Below are 19,266 nucleotides of genomic sequence, written 5' to 3'. Positions count from 1 at the left end.
ACAGCCTAGGAATACCAAGACTTGAAGCCGTTTTTTAACTGGTCTTTTAAATCTTTGTTGATGGACAAGTCAAGAGCCTGAAGTTTGTCCCTACAACACGCTGGCACAAAAAGAACAAGGACTTTGTTCCTCTTCAGTCTGGCCAAGAGGTCACTCCCCTGGTGCACCTTGAATATGCCGAATATGGCATTGAATTCCCTCGGGCGATGAGCTTTAGGGTTTTACCGGAGGATGAACAGACCTTGGGATATATCTCAACATGTACTCCCCAGAGCTCCAATGTGATTCACTATGGGTTCCTCAGGGAAGATGAACTGACTCAACATGTACTCCCCACAGCTCCAATGTGATTCACTATGGGTTCCTCAGGGAAGATGAACTGACTCAACATGTAACTCCCCAGAGCTTCAATGTGATTCACTATGGGCTTCTCAGGGAAGATGAACTGACTCAACATGTACTCCCCACAGCTCCAATGTGATTCACTATGGGTTCCTCAGGGAAGATGAACTGACTCAACATGTACTCCCCACAGCTCCAATGTGATTCACCATGGGCTCCTCAGGGAAGATGAACTGACTCAACATGTACTCCCCCACAGCTCCAATGTGATTCACTATGGGTTCCTCAGGGAAGATGAACTGACTCAACATGTACTCCCCAGAGCTCCAATGTACTCCCCAGAGCTCCAATGTGATTCACTATGGGTTCCTCAGGGAAGATGAACTGACTCAACATGTATTCCCCACAGCTCCAATGTGATTTACTATGGGTTCCTCAGGGAAGATGAACTGACTCAACATGTACTCCCCACAGCTCCAATGTGATTCACGATGGGTTTCTCAGGGAAGATGAACTCACAGCTCCAATGTGATTCCCCACAGCTCCAATGTGATTCACTATGGGCTCCTCAGGGAAGATGAACTGACTCAACATGTACTCCCCACAGCTCCAATGTGATTCACTATGGGTTCCTCAGGGAAGATGAACTGACTCAACATGTACTCCCCAGAGCTTCAATGTGATTCACTATGGGCTTCTCAGGGAAGATGAACTGACTCAACATGTACTCCCCACAGCTCCAATGTGATTCACTATGGGCTCCTCAGGGAAGATGAACTGACTCAACATGTGATTCAGAGCTCCAATGTGATTCACTATGGGTTCCTCAGGGAAGATGAACTGACTCAACATGTACTCGCCACAGCTCCAATATGATTCACCATGGGTTTCTCAGGGAAGATGAACTGACTCAACATGTACTCCCCAGAGCTCCAATGTGATTCACTATGGGTTTCTCAGGGAAGATGAACTCACAGCTCCAATGTGATTCCCCACAGCTCCAATGTGATTCACCATGGGCTCCTCAGGGAAGATGAACTGACTCAACATGTACTCCCCACAGCTCCAATGTGATTCAATATGGGTTCCTCAGGGAAGATGAACTGACTCAACATGTACTCCCCAGAGCTCCAATGTACTCCCCAGAGCTCCAATGTGATTCACTATGGGTTCCTCAGGGAAGATGAACTGACTCAACATGTACTCCCCAGAGCTTCAATGTACTCCCCAGAGCTCCAATGTGATTCACTATGGGTTCCTCAGGGAAGATGAACTGACTCAACATGTACTCCCCCACAGCTCCAATGTGATTCACTATGGGTTCCTCAGGGAAGATGAACTGACTCAACATGTACTCCCCAGAGCTCCAATGTACTCCCCAGAGCTCCAATGTGATTCACTATGGGTTCCTCAGGGAAGATGAACTGACTCAACATGTACTCCCCAGAGCTCCAATGTGATTTACTATGGGTTCCTCAGGGAAGATGAACTGACTCAACATGTACTCCCCACAGCTCCAATGTGATTCACGATGGGTTTCTCAGGGAAGATGAACTCACAGCTCCAATGTGATTCCCCACAGCTCCAATGTGATTCACTATGGGCTCCTCAGGGAAGATGAACTGACTCAACATGTACTCCCCACAGCTCCAATGTGATTCAATATGGGTTCCTCAGGGAAGATGAACTGACTCAACATGTACTCCCCACAGCTCCAATGTGATTCACTATGGGTTCCTCAGGGAAGATGAACTGACTCAACATGTACTCCCCAGAGCTCCAATGTGATTCACTATGGGCTTCTCAGGGAAGATGAACTGACTCAACATGTACTCCCCAGAGCTTCAATGTACTCCCCAGAGCTCCAATGTGATTCACTATGGGTTCCTCAGGGAAGATGAACTGACTCAACATGTACTCCCCAGAGCTTCAATGTACTCCCCAGAGCTCCAATGTGATTCACTATGGGTTCCTCAGGGAAGATGAACTGACTCAACATGTACTCCCCAGAGCTTCAATGTACTCCCCAGAGCTTCAATGTGATTCACTATGGGCTTCTCAGGGAAGATGAACTGACTCAACATGTACTCCCCAGAGCTTCAATGTGATTCACCATGGGCTCCTCAGGGAAGATGAACTGACTCAACATGTACTCCCCACAGCTCCAATATGATTCACCATGGGTTTCTCAGGGAAGATGAACTGACTCAACATGTGATTCAGAGCTCCAATGTGATTCACTATGGGTTCCTCAGGGAAGATGAACTGACTCAACATGTACTCCCCAGAGCTCCAATGTGATTCACTCTGGGTTTCCTCAGGGAAGATGAACTGACTCAACATGTACTCCCCACAGCTCCAATGTGATTCACTCTGGGTTTCCTCAGGGAAGATGAACTGGGGGAGGCAATACTCTGACTTCCTGGGGTAAATCAGCTGTGGTGGAAGGAGATAATCGGCCCTACTCACTGCCAAAAGAGAGGTGATCTGTTTCTTGTCATGGTTCACGGTTACTTGACTGGCGCCACACTTCCCCATTGTGCACTCTCCTCCGGGTACCATACTCACTCCTCATTGGTCCCAGTTTATGACAAGCTCATCAGGGATGTTGTGCTCTCAGATGGCTGCCTTAACCCTCTGGACAAAGGCTTTCTGAATACTGTCGAAATCTTTCAGCAGCCACTTCATGTCTTTTGTGCCCTTCCGCTTGACACAGCTTCGTCTGCTCAGGAATGATTTGGCCCAGGAGTTGGTAATGCTCATGCATCCACCATACTTTGGAAGTTTTTTCAAGGCTGTCATGTTTTAGTAAAGTACATGACATCATCTGTGTTTTTAATCAGGACAACATTCACATAAATCAACCAGGAATAAATTTTGTTTTTCATCCAAAACCATATTCATGTCCAAATAATCTGTGTTATCAAACTTGGAAGAGTATAATGTACCACATTACCTGTACTTCACACATAACACTTCCTCATCCATCTTCAATGTTCTTGAGTGCTCCAAACTGAGACGTTTGCTACAAAAATACAAAAAACATACTTAAAAAAAGGTTTTATTTTTACTACACTAGATTCTACTAAGAACACATCCTGGCCAAAAACAAAAAGATATTTGTATCTGTAAACAGAACGCATCATTATCCTCAGTCATTCAAATGAAAATTCGAACAATATTTAGTTAACGTGTCCATTCCACTAAAGAGCTTCCACGTGCAACCAGGTACTACACTTCACACGACTTTCATGCTGAAGGATAAAGATTCTTAGTGGCCAGCCACAAGGTCATCAATGGTGTACTTCAGATGACCTCTGGTAGCACACTATTACTCCGCAGGTGCACCAAGGGCCAGCCATGAGCAGGCTGATGGAAAACTATTGGGAAACTTGTGAAGAACCTCAGTTCTGACCAATATTGTACTTTCATAATCTGATGCAACTCATATAACCTATTTACCAATATTAATTACAAAACATTTAAGAGACAAGCAGTTTCATCTACATTTGAATTTTCCCCTGATGTTTCAAACTGTTAACTGAAGCCTGTAAAGTGAGAGATTTGTCTGCATTGCTGTGTCGCACTAAACCTCACCTCAGCTGATCACCACTTCTCTCCTCCACTATCTCAAAGTTCCAAAACTTTACCTCACTGTCAGCACTGCCTGAAACAATACTCCTCTACAAAACAAAGACCAGTTTGACAGCTTAAAAGATGTAGATGTCGAGATACTTCTGATATTAAATATTACAATTTAGCTCCTGTACAGTTCAAAAAACCAGTGGAGCAGGTGAAACAGACGTAACACAACCAGCATTAAGTAAAGACAAATTAAAGACATGATAATATGGCTGCTGGCAAAGGTCAAATTTCAAGTATGGTACAGATGTTGAGATGGTACTGGCATTACATTGCAATTACTGGAAATTGTGAAAACAAGTTATTTATCAAGGACTAAGTGCCTTTTATGAAAAACTCAAGACCTCTTGACCATAAAATACTAGACTCTAATACATGTGCATTTCATTTTTATATATGTTTGGTTTTGAATCACCTAAGAACTATATGAACAACGTGAAAACTGGATTTTAAGGTGCCTTATAGCACTGCAATGTAACTGAATCCTGTACCCTTTTATCAACCATCTACACATTGTTCACATGCTCGCGAAACTAACAGCTGATAAATTCAGTCTTACTTTGTCTGCTGCCATGGAAATGGACCACAGGGGCCCAGAGTGGGCTGAAATCTCCTCCAACAATGTACCAGATGATAAATCAAACAACTGCAAGGTACCAGTCTGTGAAAACAAGATTATTACAGAGAATCTGCATGACTTACATGTATTCTTTACTGTAAATAATTGATCACAATTTAAAAAACAACCACCAAAAAAGTCCATAAAAACATTTCTATTTAATCTGGTACAATTATTTATGAATTCTTAAAATACATTTCTTCACACAGTTCATGACTTCTTGAAGAACTTATTATGAAAGCGATAAATGTCTGACATAGTCGCTGTTTCTGTGAACAGACAGAGGTCACCAACCTTTGTCCCAATGATAACGTGTCTGTCTCCAGGGGCAAACAGCGAACAGAGGGCATAGCCACAACGCATGGTTCTGATTGGTTGAAGGCTTGTTCTGGAGAACAACATTTAGAAATACACGATATGTAACTATAATATATTGTTATAAAAATGAATAACAGGTTAACTCCTCGGCTTTCTAAATTTGAAAGAAATCCATCTTTTTAAACTAAATGGGAATCATAAATTCAGAAATCAAAATACCTTACACTGCTGAAGTATTAACTCTTCAAGAGTTTTTCAAGACGAGTTTATGTTTATGTATGTTTATAACACCATAATTTCAGCCAGTCCAACCAATATGTCCTGTTGTGTATATAAAAGCTACTCGTTCATGTGGATATCTCAAAACATAGCTAATGTTTTGTTTTTTTTTTCTTCAAGAATCAGACTTATGACCTGAATCCACACAATATGTACCTGTTCCAGACTTTGGCCAATTCTCCGCTAGCAGACAAGATGGCAGTGCTGTCGGAACTGAAGCTCAGTGTACGCACATCTGACCTGTGACCCTGCATAGTCAACTTTGTGAAGGGAGACAACTCACAGTTCTTCTGTACCAAGTCAACTGAACACATTTCCAAAGAGTTGTTCGTCAACAAACACACCACCTGCAAAACAAGCAGGAAATACAACTTAAATTGCTTAACTAAACCAAATTGCAAGATGAATAGAGGAATTACATTTTTCTATGTTCAAGTGAGCTGGAAATCTGATAAAATTACGAGCAACCTTTTATGACTGTTTTGCCTGGGTGATTAAAAACTCCAGTGAATCAAAGTAAGATCATGTTAATCTGGCTTAAGTCAATCAATCATTCACCCACATCTGTGAAATTGCCCAAACATCAATTTCTACCTATAAGAGCTGAGATTGGAGATCAAACTTATAGCAAAATTTTAAAAAAGTGCTACGTACTGTACCATGTGACGTTTTTTTATTATATATTCTAAAACACGGGCGTCCGAAATAAGTTTCACAAAAGGTTATTTCGAGCAGACAAATGACTGAGTAATGCTTGTGAACTTAAGAAGTTCCTTATGAAAATAGGTGTCACTTGTACCTCCAAAACATGTTGAGACACGTGATTGGTAAATTAATGTCAATTAAAGTTGCCTAACATTTTTGACAAGTCACATGATACACCAGGCCACTTTTGGTGACAAAGGAATTCAATCTCCAAACTCCTTCATTACTTTGCTGAACCTAATAATGTCTTCTCTATCTTTAAATTATCACCCAGAACATTAGTTGTTCAGAATTTTTCACGCTGTGTCTTTATCAAGGAGCTAAAAATGAAATTAATAAATATTAAAAAAGAAAAAAGTTCTAAAAATGAACACCTGGAAGAGGTATCCATTATTGTTTGATTTAATGTCATGATGTGATGAGTGACTCAAAATTATTGTGATTTGCCAGCAAATATATAATTAAATTTGTCTACAATCCCAGCATCAACAATAAAATTTCAAAAGGGTTCATGAAACTTTCTTTATGAATGTTAACAGACATTTTTTGCAATCTTACCTGAGATTGTCCAGGCTTATCCAGGTGAACATCCACTGCTTGCAGTTTACCTGACATTTTCACAGAGTTCAAACATGGAAATCTCTCTTTCATTGTAAGCTCCATCTCTACAGGTAATTCTACCCCAGAATCCTTTCTACAAGAAACATCTCAGCAATAAGTTACAAGTATTTAGACCTTGTATGCATGCTGTTACTTTTATAACACATTTTTTTTCATCAATACAAAAAGGTCAGCTACATAAAAATGAAAGATACTAAAAAAAAAATTTTGCATGTATCAATCAACCCTATACTGGCAGCATTAAAACATTTGCAAAAAAAGAATCTGTTCCCGGTATGTTTAATGTTGACAACCCTGCAGGCGAAGATGGAGACAAAAAGGATCCCCCAAAGGCAACTGTGCAAATGATGTCTGCCCTGACAAATGTATACAAAAGCCTGTCTAAGTTTTACAAGAAACACAACCAAAAACAAAACGATATTATGTTTATAAGTAAATAAAATTCCCATGCTATACAAACCCTGAAAGACAACTTACTTCTGTTTCTTGTTGGCTTTTTTCTGTCGTTTTGCTAAATGTTTCCTTTGTTCTTCTTCTGACAGAATTTGGTAAATTTCTAACAAGGTATCATTTCCCTAAAAGGAAAACAAAAATTCAAGAAATTAAACAAAAACGAGGAATCATGCACACAATAATGAAGAATTGCTGTAGTTTTATTAACTTGCAGACATTACTAGTATTTATTACCAGTACATCAACAGTAATATAACTAAACTGCAACAGTTTATATGTTTAACCCAGTGCGATAAAGTGTTATCATGTAACCCGTTTCACTGAAGTTTACTGTGCTTTTGTAGAGACATGTTCATGACTTTTTTTCTTTATTTATTTGATATATGTTTTACGCTGTACTCAAGTACATTTCATTTATAAAATGGCAGACACCTTATGGGCATTAGGAAACCGAGCAGAGCACTGGGGAAACCAACGGCCATCCGCAAGTTGCAGGAAGACCTTCCCAAATAGAAGTGGAGAGGAAGCCAACATGAGCTGGTCTTGAACTCAAATTGGAGAGAGACTGGGTAGCGGGGTAAAAGATTAAAAATGAAATTGATAAAATCTTTTCATTTGACAGAAATATGGATTGCAAACAATTCCTCCCGATAAAGACATATTCACATGACTGGAAAATGATTGAATAACTGGAAAATCTCATTAAACATTAAGATTGAATAAAATAAATAGTTGAATTTTAACCTTTATTTTTATTCTGTTTTTAGATTTTTAAATGTTTGATCACCTATAAAACATGGAATAAAATTTGGTGTGGCCTTAACACCAAAGAAAAATTATAGTACTCACGTGGCATAGCAGTAATCTCTTATCCCTGTCAGTCACCATGGAAACCAGTCTATTTCGCCCTTTCCTTATCACGGATCCAAGTTTACTACAGCTCACAATATTCTGAAAAAGCACATATTCAACTGACATGAAGAAAACATTACAATTTTCAAAAGCAGCTGGCTTTCCAATAAATGTTGTTTCTGTAAGCATCACTTCCATGATCAGTTGTATGAACATCAGACCAATGGCAGCTGGTGGTGTATATGTAACAGGCCACGAAACGAACAGGAACACAAAATTTTATCAAAAATCAGACAATACTTGAAGCAGATACTGCATAGGAACTAATGACAAATAAGAATATAGCATGGAAAGCAACAACCCATCAGGCTGATTTATTTATTTATTTGAATTTGTGTTTTACGCCGTACTCAAGAATATTTCACTTATTTTACAGCATTGAGCATTATGGTGGGAGGAAACCAGGCTCTACCCACGACCATCAGAAGGCTGCTGTCAGACCTTCCCACGTACGGCCGGAAAGCAAGTCACAATGAGCTGGACTTGAACTCACAGCGACCGCATTGGTGAGAGGCTCCTGGGTCATTACACTGCACTGGTGCGCTAACCAACCAACCCCAACCCACCCATCAGAATCCGAGGAAACAATAAATACGCCACATATATGCCTGGGTCCAGTCTGGTTGTGAAACATATACGTTGGAGTGAAAGGTTCTACACCTATATTATTAAGGTGTCTGTCTCAATTTTACTTGCCTGTGAAGGGGAATTCCACCACCCACCCCCCTCCCCCCCCTTCACCATCCTCACTCACATTGCTTTAAAGGTAAGGGTCTATACAAGTACATGCACAGACTGTTTATCACCTCATCTTCATCGGAGTCCTCTTCACCATTGCTATCATCGTCACCATCAGATCCTAACCTTTGTCTTTTGGCGGGAGTAACAAGATCTTTCCCATCAGGCGCATCAGGTGCATCAGTCTCCTGCAAAATTAAATAACCTCCGGTGCTTATTTGTAGAGGTTTTAATATGGTAGCGATAGTGGCAGCTTTTATCTACAGAATGTAAGTGTCAACAACATGAAAATAACCATGCAGAAATCATAAATCCGTATTCACGGTATGTTTAAAAATAAAACATGATAAGGTGAAAAGACAAAGAGTAATAATATAAAATATACATCCATTGGGGAAAAAATTCCCCTGCACAAAAAGTATTATACCTGTACCCCTAGCCATGATTGATTTTTCAAACTATAACACCAAAGATTGGTTGAACAACTGTTTCTTTTGTCTCTGATATCCTCTTTCCCTAAATTATCTCTTTCATCATTTAAATGCTGTTCTTTAGAGAGCTATTTCAAGTTCACTTGTTTAGAGATTTATATAACATATTTATTTATTTATTTCTTGCCACACTCCACAATTTTCCACTTATACAATTGACAGTCAGTTTTATAAGTGGACGAAACTGAAGTGCCACATAACCATTGACCTTTGGCATAATGTTTAAGCTGGGGTCCAAGGGAGAAAGAACAAACACTGCCAATTTTTGGAAGTCTTTAGACATATTGTAATTCTTCAACCTTTCTGCACTGTTTGCAAGGTGTTTACTCAAGCATATTCTGAAGACATTATTCTGTGCTGACGGATAAAATTATACTTTTTGTAAAGCCCTGAAACTGGTCAACCAAACAATGTAGTTTTATCTCCAGAATCAAATTAAAAATGTGCATAAATAGCACTGGAAGTTAATTTTTCATACGCGAAAAGGTTGGGAAATTAGGGTAACCTCATCTAAGATGAACTTAAGTCCCATGACAGCTAGGACAATCAAACTCACCTTGTCTTTGTAGTGAATTTCCCAGACCCTCAATTCACTATCTGCTGAGCCAGTGACTAGCACAGTGTCATCTCTCAGTAAGACAAAGTCATAAATCTGGAAAGAGAGGAAACAGTGAGATACATTAAAACAAACATAGCTTAGGAACAGCTGTAACGTACTTGCAAAAAAGTTCATGTTGTCTTGCATGGAGGTCCTTTGTTACGTGAATGGCAGATCTAGGTTGTAAGACAGGATGTCAAACACTTGACACACTGACTGATTAAGTGAGTGACTTATTGTAGCATCTGTTAATTACAGCTGATTACAGCAGCTAACAACAGATCAAACATTTACATGACTAGCCACATGTTTGATACTATAAAACAGGAATACATGCATGTCAAACACAACAGTGTTGATGTAAACTGATATCAATTGCCAGAATGCGTTGTAAAAAATGGGACCCAGAAGGTGTTTTAGGTGGAGAGGAAATTAAGGCGCCAACACTGTAGATGTAAAAAAGTGAAACTGCTTACTTTCAACTCACAGTATGCTGAACTGTAAACTTCAAATTATATTTTTTTTCACACCTCTGTCTCCAAACCGTGACTGATGAAATATTTTTTCTATTTACTTCACTTATATCCCAGCAGGAACGGGACTGAAACACTATGCCTTAAAAGCCCTCAGGCTAGTGCAAATTATTTAACTGTTAGGATTTGATCGTGTGTCTGTATATTCTACCCCACTGTTAGCTGCCGGCCGTGTGCAAATATACATACTAAATGGAGGTGACCATTCAAGCAACATCAAGTGTGTCAAGCAACACACCTGCCGATACGTTTTCCTCCCCGAATATAATAATATTTCATGCCATTATTTCTATAAATAAACCAATTTTAGTTTGTTTACATGTTACTTTACTTTTACAATTTTTATTGAAGTGAACTATAAGAATTTCCTTTGGTGATGAATGTGTTATTTCGCAGTGTTATTTTAACCTCAGGTGCCATGACGTGGAAAAAGAAGCCTTTGTTTCAAGACGTTCTAATCTGAGCTTGGCGGTTATAATGTCAGAATACATGTACAGTATACTTTTTCATTCCTACATGTATGTCACACAACCATGACACATGACGTCATGCTTATTTAGCTATCTAGGTCAACTGCAATGGTCTAGACTTGTCAATGATTGGTCTAAAATGCAAGCCATCTACGGAGGGAGTGACAGAGAATGGCAATATGAAATAAAGTGTATGCCGTTTTCGCTGGGGTAGAATAGACTTTAACATATTCATCTTGGTGTTTGTTGTGCAAACCGATACATCTGACCCTTGTTTCGTACCCTGTCAAATCTCAAGGGAATCCTGACGAGGGTGTTAAACCCTTAATTATATCATGCATGAAATGAATGATATAGACAAAATCCCACAGATAAGCTGTATTCCTGTGGATTATGGTTTCTTTACTTACCTCACTTCTATGACCAACCAAAGTATAAAAGCAATGCTGAGTATCTAAATCCCAAAACTTAATAAATGTGTCTTTGGAACTGGAATTAAAGACAATACAAAAATTACATTTAAAAAAATGTATTAAAAAATAAAGACAATATATTCATACTAATAACAAGTAGTGCTTAATCAAATCTCATCGTGTCAAATACGATTTCAACAAATAAACAGGAATCATCTTTTTCTTGAGCCTCAATTTGAGACTGGACCTCTGAAAAGGGAGGGATCAAACTGTTTACATCACTACGCCGATGAGGCAGGCAAAATCATAAAGACGTAAGTGGGAAGGTCTGTCAGCAACGTGCGGATGGCCTTGGGTTTCCCCTGGGCTCTGCCCGTTTTCTCTCCCACCATAATGCTGGTCGCCGTTATATAAGTGAAATATTCTTGAGTATGGCATAAAACACCAAGTTGGTAACCCATAATGCAAAAGAGACAGGCAGCGTGAAAAACTTTTGTAGTGCTCATGATTTCATGGCCCCATGGGAATGTACAGACAACAAAGGGGAATAACTCCTACCTGGTTAGCAGAAAGTTATGCCCCTTTACAAATTTGGCCTGGGTAACAAGTCCTTTGTGTCCTTTCAGCCTAAACAGTCCCGACTCACTGACAACATCCCAAACAACCACGTCTGTATCCTGCAAAGACCAAATTGTAGGTAAATTCAAGTGTAACAATCACATACAGCAAATACAATTTTGAAAAAGAAATGAGATCTGTATAAAAAGGAAGAAAGCTTTTTTTGACCGATAGCTAAACTATGCTTGGTTTCATACTACAATGCTAAAAATCCAAAAGCATAATTTTGGTTTCATTTCTTCATTTATCTGATTGGCATTTTACAATGTACTCAAGAATATTTCACTTATATGACCTCGGTCACCATTATGTTGGGAGGAAACCAAGCGGAGCCCACGGGACACCCATAACCATCTGCTGCAGACCTTACAACATATGGCCGGAGAGGAAGTCAGCAAGAGCAGACTTGAAGTCACAGTGACCACATTGGTGAGAGGTTCCTGGGTCATTGCGCCATGCTGGTGTGCTAACCCCCTCAGCCACTGAGGCCCCCGCACAATTCTGAAGTACTTACTACACAAGACAAGGGAAACCTTGTGTTGAACATACTAGATTTCTAAGACAAACGGCTATATTTTGAAAAAGACTGAAAAACATGTAACCCAGAACTAGTATACATGTATGAATTTTAGTTCACTTAATACCTATGGTTGATACTCTTATAACAAAATAAAGCTATAGAGTAAACATATATTTCTTGTAAGTTTTTTCCTAAAAGACACTGTCTAGATTATAGTCCATAAGGTGACATCTGTTACTAGAACAGTTACAGTACTTTTATAACACGAAGTTTTGTGAAGTGGACCAAGCCCTAAACTATGCTCTGTGACACTGGTCCAGTATAAGGATAGTTAACTGTCTTTGCAAGCTTGTAGTACCTTAGCTCCAGAAACCAGCCTCAAGCCTTGGTCATCAAAGTTAAGGGCGGAAACAGCTGACTTGTGTCCATTGAAGACAATGCTGACATCCCCTGAAGCTATGTTGAAAATCCTGACAGTGCCATTGTTGTAGCCAGCAGCCAGCAGAGAGTTATCTGGGCTCGCTGTAATTACAGTAACCTCATGCTTCTCTCCTGGTAACGCCCTGAACTAAAACACAACAAATTTTAATAATCACGCAATGGCAGTTAAAAGAACATGTATTAATAAGTTTGCTGATCAAATTCATCAACAGTGCTATAAATTCCAGCTCTCTAAGTCGGGTCATCAGCCAGTTGGTCGTTTGGTTAGTCAAACTTTTATATTTGTATTTATGTGTGTATGTTTGGTGTTTAACGTCGTATTTAACAAGTTTTCAGTCATTTGACAATGATGAGTGTATACATATATTGCGTCTTCTTGTGGCAGGGCGAATCCATAACGCCAAAGTGCTGCAGTTACTAAAATATCATGCCGCAGACACCAGACATGAATCCTCACCCAAGCACATTATGGTGATACTGGGCCAACCAGTCCTGGGCCCAGTTTCACAAAGCTCTCTTATCATTACGAGCTCGCAACTACCATGGCAACGTTGTGCTTACAGTACTGATGGCCGCCGTAGTTAAGTGAATGTAACGTTAAGAGTGCTTCACGAAACAGGGGCCAGTTTCCTTGCTCTAGCCTCTCAGTGCTGAGCATCAATCGAGGCGGCAACAAGTACCATTTTTAAAGCCTCTGGCATGACCCGACCCAGATTTGAGCCCGGAGTTACATTAGCTATGGCAGTGGCTGGCCTGAAATGGTCATGGTGGAGGAAGAGGCAAATATGGCTGATTTGGTCGTGGGTCAGTGGGCATGCTGGCAATTAGCTGTAGTGCTGAGTTCTTCATGATGTCTTCTGAGATGACTAATCATTGACACATTAATGCTAAGGGCTCTGGCAACAGCTCTAAAGGTCATGCCAGCGTCCAGCATCCTTATGGTGCGCTTCGTTGGTTATATGCAACATTTGTTGTATCTGTGGCATCATGCCATATGACAAGACTTGTACTGTACAGGTAGCCTTTTGTACACCTGAGGGTATGGAGTGCCAGGGAAGACCTTACAGGTCACTGAATACTACACCTGTCTGCCACACCTGTCTGACGGGTGAAAATGGTGAATAGGCTTGAAACTGATAACACTTTGGTGTTGGAGACTGGAATGTACACTGGTGTAAAGTTTTGCTCTTTGCTCTTGGCCATCCCTTGGTACTATATTGCCAAAACCCACTGCATTATCTTTTGAAATATTGCAAGATGAACATCTATATATACATATATATAAAACCATCTCTAATTTAATCCATTTCTGTTTTTTTGACCAGCAATGTCACTGGTCAACATGGTCAAGGAGAATGGAAGCATAGTTCGTGACACATGTACACTGGTCAACAATTTCCCTGCATATAACAATACTGAAACCATAAGTATCTGAAGAAGGTCAGTTTACGTAGTCACCTTTTCAGACGTTTTTAAATCCCAGATGATTACATTCTCACAGACTCCCACAGCACAATATCGGCACTTTGATCCTTGGAGGTTGAGAAGTAGAAGGTTGGACTTCTGGCTCCCCACCACCCCAAACAGTCCACACTCCGTGTATCTCACGTACTGACGCGTTAAACCCATCACACCTGCAATGAAAGAATGTCGGAATGATTATGGCTTAACTTGACATCGGCAATATTTCAGGCCAAAGAATTACAGCTCTACATAAATATCATGATGATGGATATACCAAACACACCGTCGAGACCTGTAGAGGAAACTGAGCAAAGCCTAGAGGAAAACACAAGCAAGAATGTCACCAAATCACCTGACATAAAGCCTCAAGAGTCATGGCAACTTGGCTCACTTTGAACATGTTATCCCCAATGAAAGTGTCAAAAAAAAAAGCTTATCCAGGAACAGTTGAGAACATTGTACTAGTACTATCCATACTGGAAAAGTGACAGATGCTGATGTAGTCTGATGAACCTTTACCTGATGAAAAAGCATGAATAATGTCCTTCTTTCAGATTATGACACATTTCATCTTGTTTCACATTGTAATTCCCATGGCAGTTCAATAAGTGAAACCTTCATGTTTTATTTTTTTTTTTATCTTGCGGGTCTCTTGTCTGACAAGGTAAATGTCAAAATCAAAACAAATACATCTAGCTTGCTGAAGTGACTCAAATCAGAGTGTTGTAAGTATCCATTCATTTATAATATTGCTGTGTGTTAAAAGTCTAGCTCATGCTGGTTTCCTCTACGGTCTTACGTGAAAGGTCTGTTTAGCAACCAGCGGATGGCTGTGGGTTCCCCCTAGGCTTTGCGTGATTTCCCCCCACAATAATGTTGCCCCCCCTCCCCCCTCCGTAGTTTAGGTGAAGTATTCTTGAGTGCTTGTACAGTGTACAACACCAATCGGGAATTTGCAAATTTAAAGGATACATGAAATGCTTTGGTTTTATTCCCTAATGTGAAATTAATCCCTAAACATGTCTAATCACATATAACACTACAAACAAATTTTTCAACTTTCACTTTGGGGGTAAAAAAGGCTTCAAAGTACAGTTTTCTTAAGGCCCAGAAGTCAGTCTGGAAATTAAGTAGCTTGCATCAATGAAGATCTCTGTTTCAAAGAAACACTGTGGGGGGAGAAATTGAACAGGTCTGGCAGAATGGGGGCAGGGGCGTGGGGAATAGATCGAATGGGGAGGGTGTAGGGGAGTGAAGCGTGGCGCTAAGCTGTCCTGAAGAAGCCATGAAGTATCTGCGAACATGTCACCGGGCTCAGGGCACTCTGGGGATGTTCACCGCGTTCCGATCAAGACCAATGATGAAGTAATTTCTGAAAAAATCCAACCGTTGATGGAAAATATGCACAATGTAAAGGGTATAAAAATACCCCCAGAATGAAATGTTTTGAAATAATCTTTGTTTTTATACACGTAGTTCCTTTTCATTTATCCTTTTTCTCATGTTAAAGTGGCGTCGATTCATTGAAGAACAAGCTTTTCACATTTAGCATCTGCGAAGAGTCTCATTCACTAGTAAAATGACAAACCTAGTCTTTAGTTTACAGCAGCCCAGTTCAAACTCAGACAAGCAAATTACTTTCTCATTTCAACCATTAAGATAGCGACGTCTATGATTACGAAGCCTATAGCAAGTATCAACCTTGATGATTGGAAGATGATTTCAACAATGTGCACTCCAGTGCTGAGTTCACCTAGCCTGTTACTGAGTGAGAGAATTGGGGGACTTTTATTGATATGTGCTCAACCTAGGTGGTCACTTTAGTATAAGAGACTCCTCTCTTTATATTGGGCTTGAGGGTATCGTAGCCACACCAATTGATGTCATGTCAGACAAGTCTTTGATCCAAAACAGGTGTGGACTTTTGCTCTTACCTCTAAGCTCGCCCGCACATGCAACATCCCTGATATATTCCATTCGGTATTGGCACTCCAGCCCCGTATTCAGGACACAGCAAACCATTGTTAAAGAATGCAGCCTATTCAGGTTTAATACCATATAGGAACGCTAACATTCTCAAGGCCCGCCAGTTGTAAAGACTAGGGTAATACTACATATAACTTTATGTCACTATTAACGTCAATTCATTCAGGCTTCCTTGAATGAGGCTGGCCAAATATGGAAGAGACCCTTTTCAGATGTAGTCCACGTGACAAAAGTATGTGACACAAGCACATTAGACCCTTACCATGCTTCATCTGTCAATAAAGACATCTTGAAACACGTTCTAGCATGTAAACTTGAGTGGTGTAGTGGTATAAAGCAACTGGCTATGGAACTGGCATGCTGTCTTATGTAAGTTCGAATCCAGGCGCGTTTCACAACAAACTACAGAAATCCTTTCAAAAATATCTGAACTGCGAATAATACAACATAGAAATCTAATATAAAACAGTGAGACGTGACAGAAACTAGAATGACAAACGCCTTATTTACGCTGTTTTGATTTGTATGCAAATTGAACATCTCTACGTTTAATTCTAACCAATGAAAAATCAGTAAAAGTACATGACTGTGGAGAAAAAAAAATGTCAGAATGCACGTGGAAATCAATATGGAAATATTACCCTAGTCTTTACAACTCCTCAAGACCCATAACTATGTTGAAGGCAAATTGCTGCTGCTTAGCGATGACTGTGAGGTGAATTTGGGTCTCGTGTGTCCTTACCATTTGGAATGTACGCGAGATCCTGGGTTCTAAGACAATATCTGACATTCTTTTATGCCATAAATGTAAATGGACTTCTAAGCTTGACTCAAAACAAACATTTTGGTGATAAAATTATATGTAACATACCATAGGCATCAAAAACTGTATACCAGTATGTCATTTTCATATGCATGTAGGTCTAGGTTTACATGTAGGCCTATTGATGTAGTATCGGAGTGCAACAACCAACGTCAGGTCTTGAGCCATAGATTTACCTTGGTTTAACGTCCTTCAAAATAAGTTTACAACTACTTCTGTAAATCTCTCTTTCATATTAAACACAAGCGAAAGCGAGCCGGTATGTCTGGATCTGACAATCCTGATAATTCGACTGCAACCACCTAACTCCTGTCGGACGTTCTGGGTCCCACGTGGGATTGTGTATATTTAACGGGTGCGTCTAAAATGAACAATGTAGTCTGTAATAAATTACGGAATGTGGACTTCACACATCTTCAGCCGGTATTAAAAGTGTAAAATTTCTGGCAATATTTACCTTTTAGGATTTACATCCATATATTGCATACGTCTTTGCTAAAATTGTGTTTGACCATTATGCAGGAGTTGCAGAATTCATTAAAATAACTGGTGTGCAGACTAAATTGTCTCAAATAAACTTCAATGCAGATCAAGTTCAGCTGGATATATTTGTGATCACCGTACTATATATATATATATATATATATATATATATTACTGTGCGTCACACAACTGCAGCATTTTGTCCAATGAAATGGCTGTCAAGGGTGTGAATAATTTTTGTAAGGGACAAAATATAGAGACACCTTGGACATACCTATAATTAATTCTAATTTTTCAAGCTGATGCCGTCATATGACCCAACTTTGTATTGAACCTCAGGTGTCTGCTGACAAAAGGCTTGTAGCACATGTTATACTTTATCTTTTTGCATGTTCATGAAATAATACTTTCGTGTCAAAGTATGGATCACGCCTGGCACCAGGTAAATTAGACTGAGTAGGCCCAATCTACCATTCTTTCAAGAAATTTAGTTTTACTTGTCAATATTAAAGCAAAAAATTAATTTCTTCTGTTTTTCATTTTACTTTGATTTTCCCACAAAAAATCAAACTTTCATCATTTTGATCAACTTTCATCACCAGATTGCCAATTAGTTATTAGATTTATTTAATAATCTGAATAATTTATCGGGGTTTCTATTTGATTATACAACTGGGAATGCATCCAGAGAAAATCACCGACCATCCTCCCTGAAATTCTCTAGACTCCATCAAAACTAAGGCAGAACCAGCAGGTGCTGGATTCGACCATGTGACTGGACTGCCTGAGGGGTAAACCACCTACCTTTGGCAAGTTACTTATAATTTCCCCCAGTGCATGTTTGATTTACAGATATGCACACCACACGGGGGTGGGTGGGTGGGGTGTGGGTTGTTTGGGTGAGACGAGTTGTAAGCTCATGCTGCCTGCTTCTAGACCCTGCGTGGGAAGGCCTGGCAGTAACCTGTACATAGTCTTGGTTTTTCTCTAGACTGTTCTCGGTTTGCAGTAATAAAAGTGAAATATTCCTTACAAAGGCATAAAACAAAAATCAAAAGAATAAATATATAAAATACATATAACAGAATTATAACACAAGGAGTAAAAAAACATTACATATTTGTCTGACATGACAGCAATTAAAGTGTCATTTTATTAAAAAGAAACTATATTTGTAAAATATAGTCAACAAAAAACACATATTTACATGTGGAAGAAAGGAACAAGTTCAGGTATATGACCTCATTATCCTTCATTAAATGAAAGAACCCTTTGTGTAGACATCCATGAAAAGTGGCCTGCATGAAATTAAAGATATAGTGATGAATAAATTTTCAAATTTGCAAAAATATGCAAAGTTATAACTAATGCAGTTATAATCTGATATAACATTTACTGGTGTATTCACATACACGTATCTGAACTTTAAAACTTTCAAAATTAACTGAACAGATGAAATACAGATGAAACAGATGAAATGAAGGTTTGGCGGCCAGGGTGGAGTCTGGTCTATTGGATTATCTGAACAATAATGTCTTAAGTGAAATTAACATTGGACTAGTCTCTCGGTTCATTATATTGCACATGTACTCTTACAATTTATACATTTTATGGTTCTTTAACACCAAACCCACAAATGTTTGACTTAAGTCTATAATATGGATTGAAGAAAACCAGAGTTATCAGGAAAAAACCAACGTCTTCTAGCAACTTACTGATGAATTTTCCCACCTAGGATACTGATGTGCACATGCATCATATTGGTGGAAGATTAGTGGCTGGTCTTCAATGATCATT

General features: G+C 39.4%; 1 protein-coding gene across 1 annotated transcript in view; it reads right to left on the bottom strand.

Moving 5' to 3' along the window:
* The window catches only part of LOC135472785 (WD repeat-containing protein 3-like), a 28,254-nt gene extending 13,911 nt beyond the window's left edge, over positions 1–14,343 (bottom strand). The window contains exons 1-14 of the mRNA XM_064752453.1: positions 14,172–14,343; positions 12,631–12,840; positions 11,693–11,811; positions 11,132–11,210; positions 9,677–9,772; positions 8,698–8,817; positions 7,829–7,930; positions 7,004–7,101; positions 6,464–6,599; positions 5,357–5,547; positions 4,898–4,991; positions 4,544–4,645; positions 3,940–4,025; positions 3,299–3,367 (exon numbers count right to left, since the gene is read on the bottom strand). Coding sequence (XP_064608523.1) covers positions 3,299–3,367; positions 3,940–4,025; positions 4,544–4,645; positions 4,898–4,991; positions 5,357–5,547; positions 6,464–6,599; positions 7,004–7,101; positions 7,829–7,930; positions 8,698–8,817; positions 9,677–9,772; positions 11,132–11,210; positions 11,693–11,811; positions 12,631–12,840; positions 14,172–14,342 — 1,673 coding nt within the window. The 5' untranslated portion in view covers position 14,343. The remainder of the gene's footprint in view (positions 1–3,298; positions 3,368–3,939; positions 4,026–4,543; positions 4,646–4,897; positions 4,992–5,356; positions 5,548–6,463; positions 6,600–7,003; positions 7,102–7,828; positions 7,931–8,697; positions 8,818–9,676; positions 9,773–11,131; positions 11,211–11,692; positions 11,812–12,630; positions 12,841–14,171) is intronic.
* Between the last annotated feature and the right edge of the window lie 4,923 nt (positions 14,344–19,266).

The sequence above is a fragment of the Liolophura sinensis genome, chromosome 8, assembly GCF_032854445.1.
Source record: "Liolophura sinensis isolate JHLJ2023 chromosome 8, CUHK_Ljap_v2, whole genome shotgun sequence".
In the NCBI taxonomy this organism is placed as follows: Eukaryota; Metazoa; Mollusca; class Polyplacophora; order Chitonida; family Chitonidae; genus Liolophura; species Liolophura sinensis.
The sequence above is the reverse complement of the archived record's forward strand: the minus strand, read 5'-3'. Positions and strand labels throughout refer to the sequence as shown.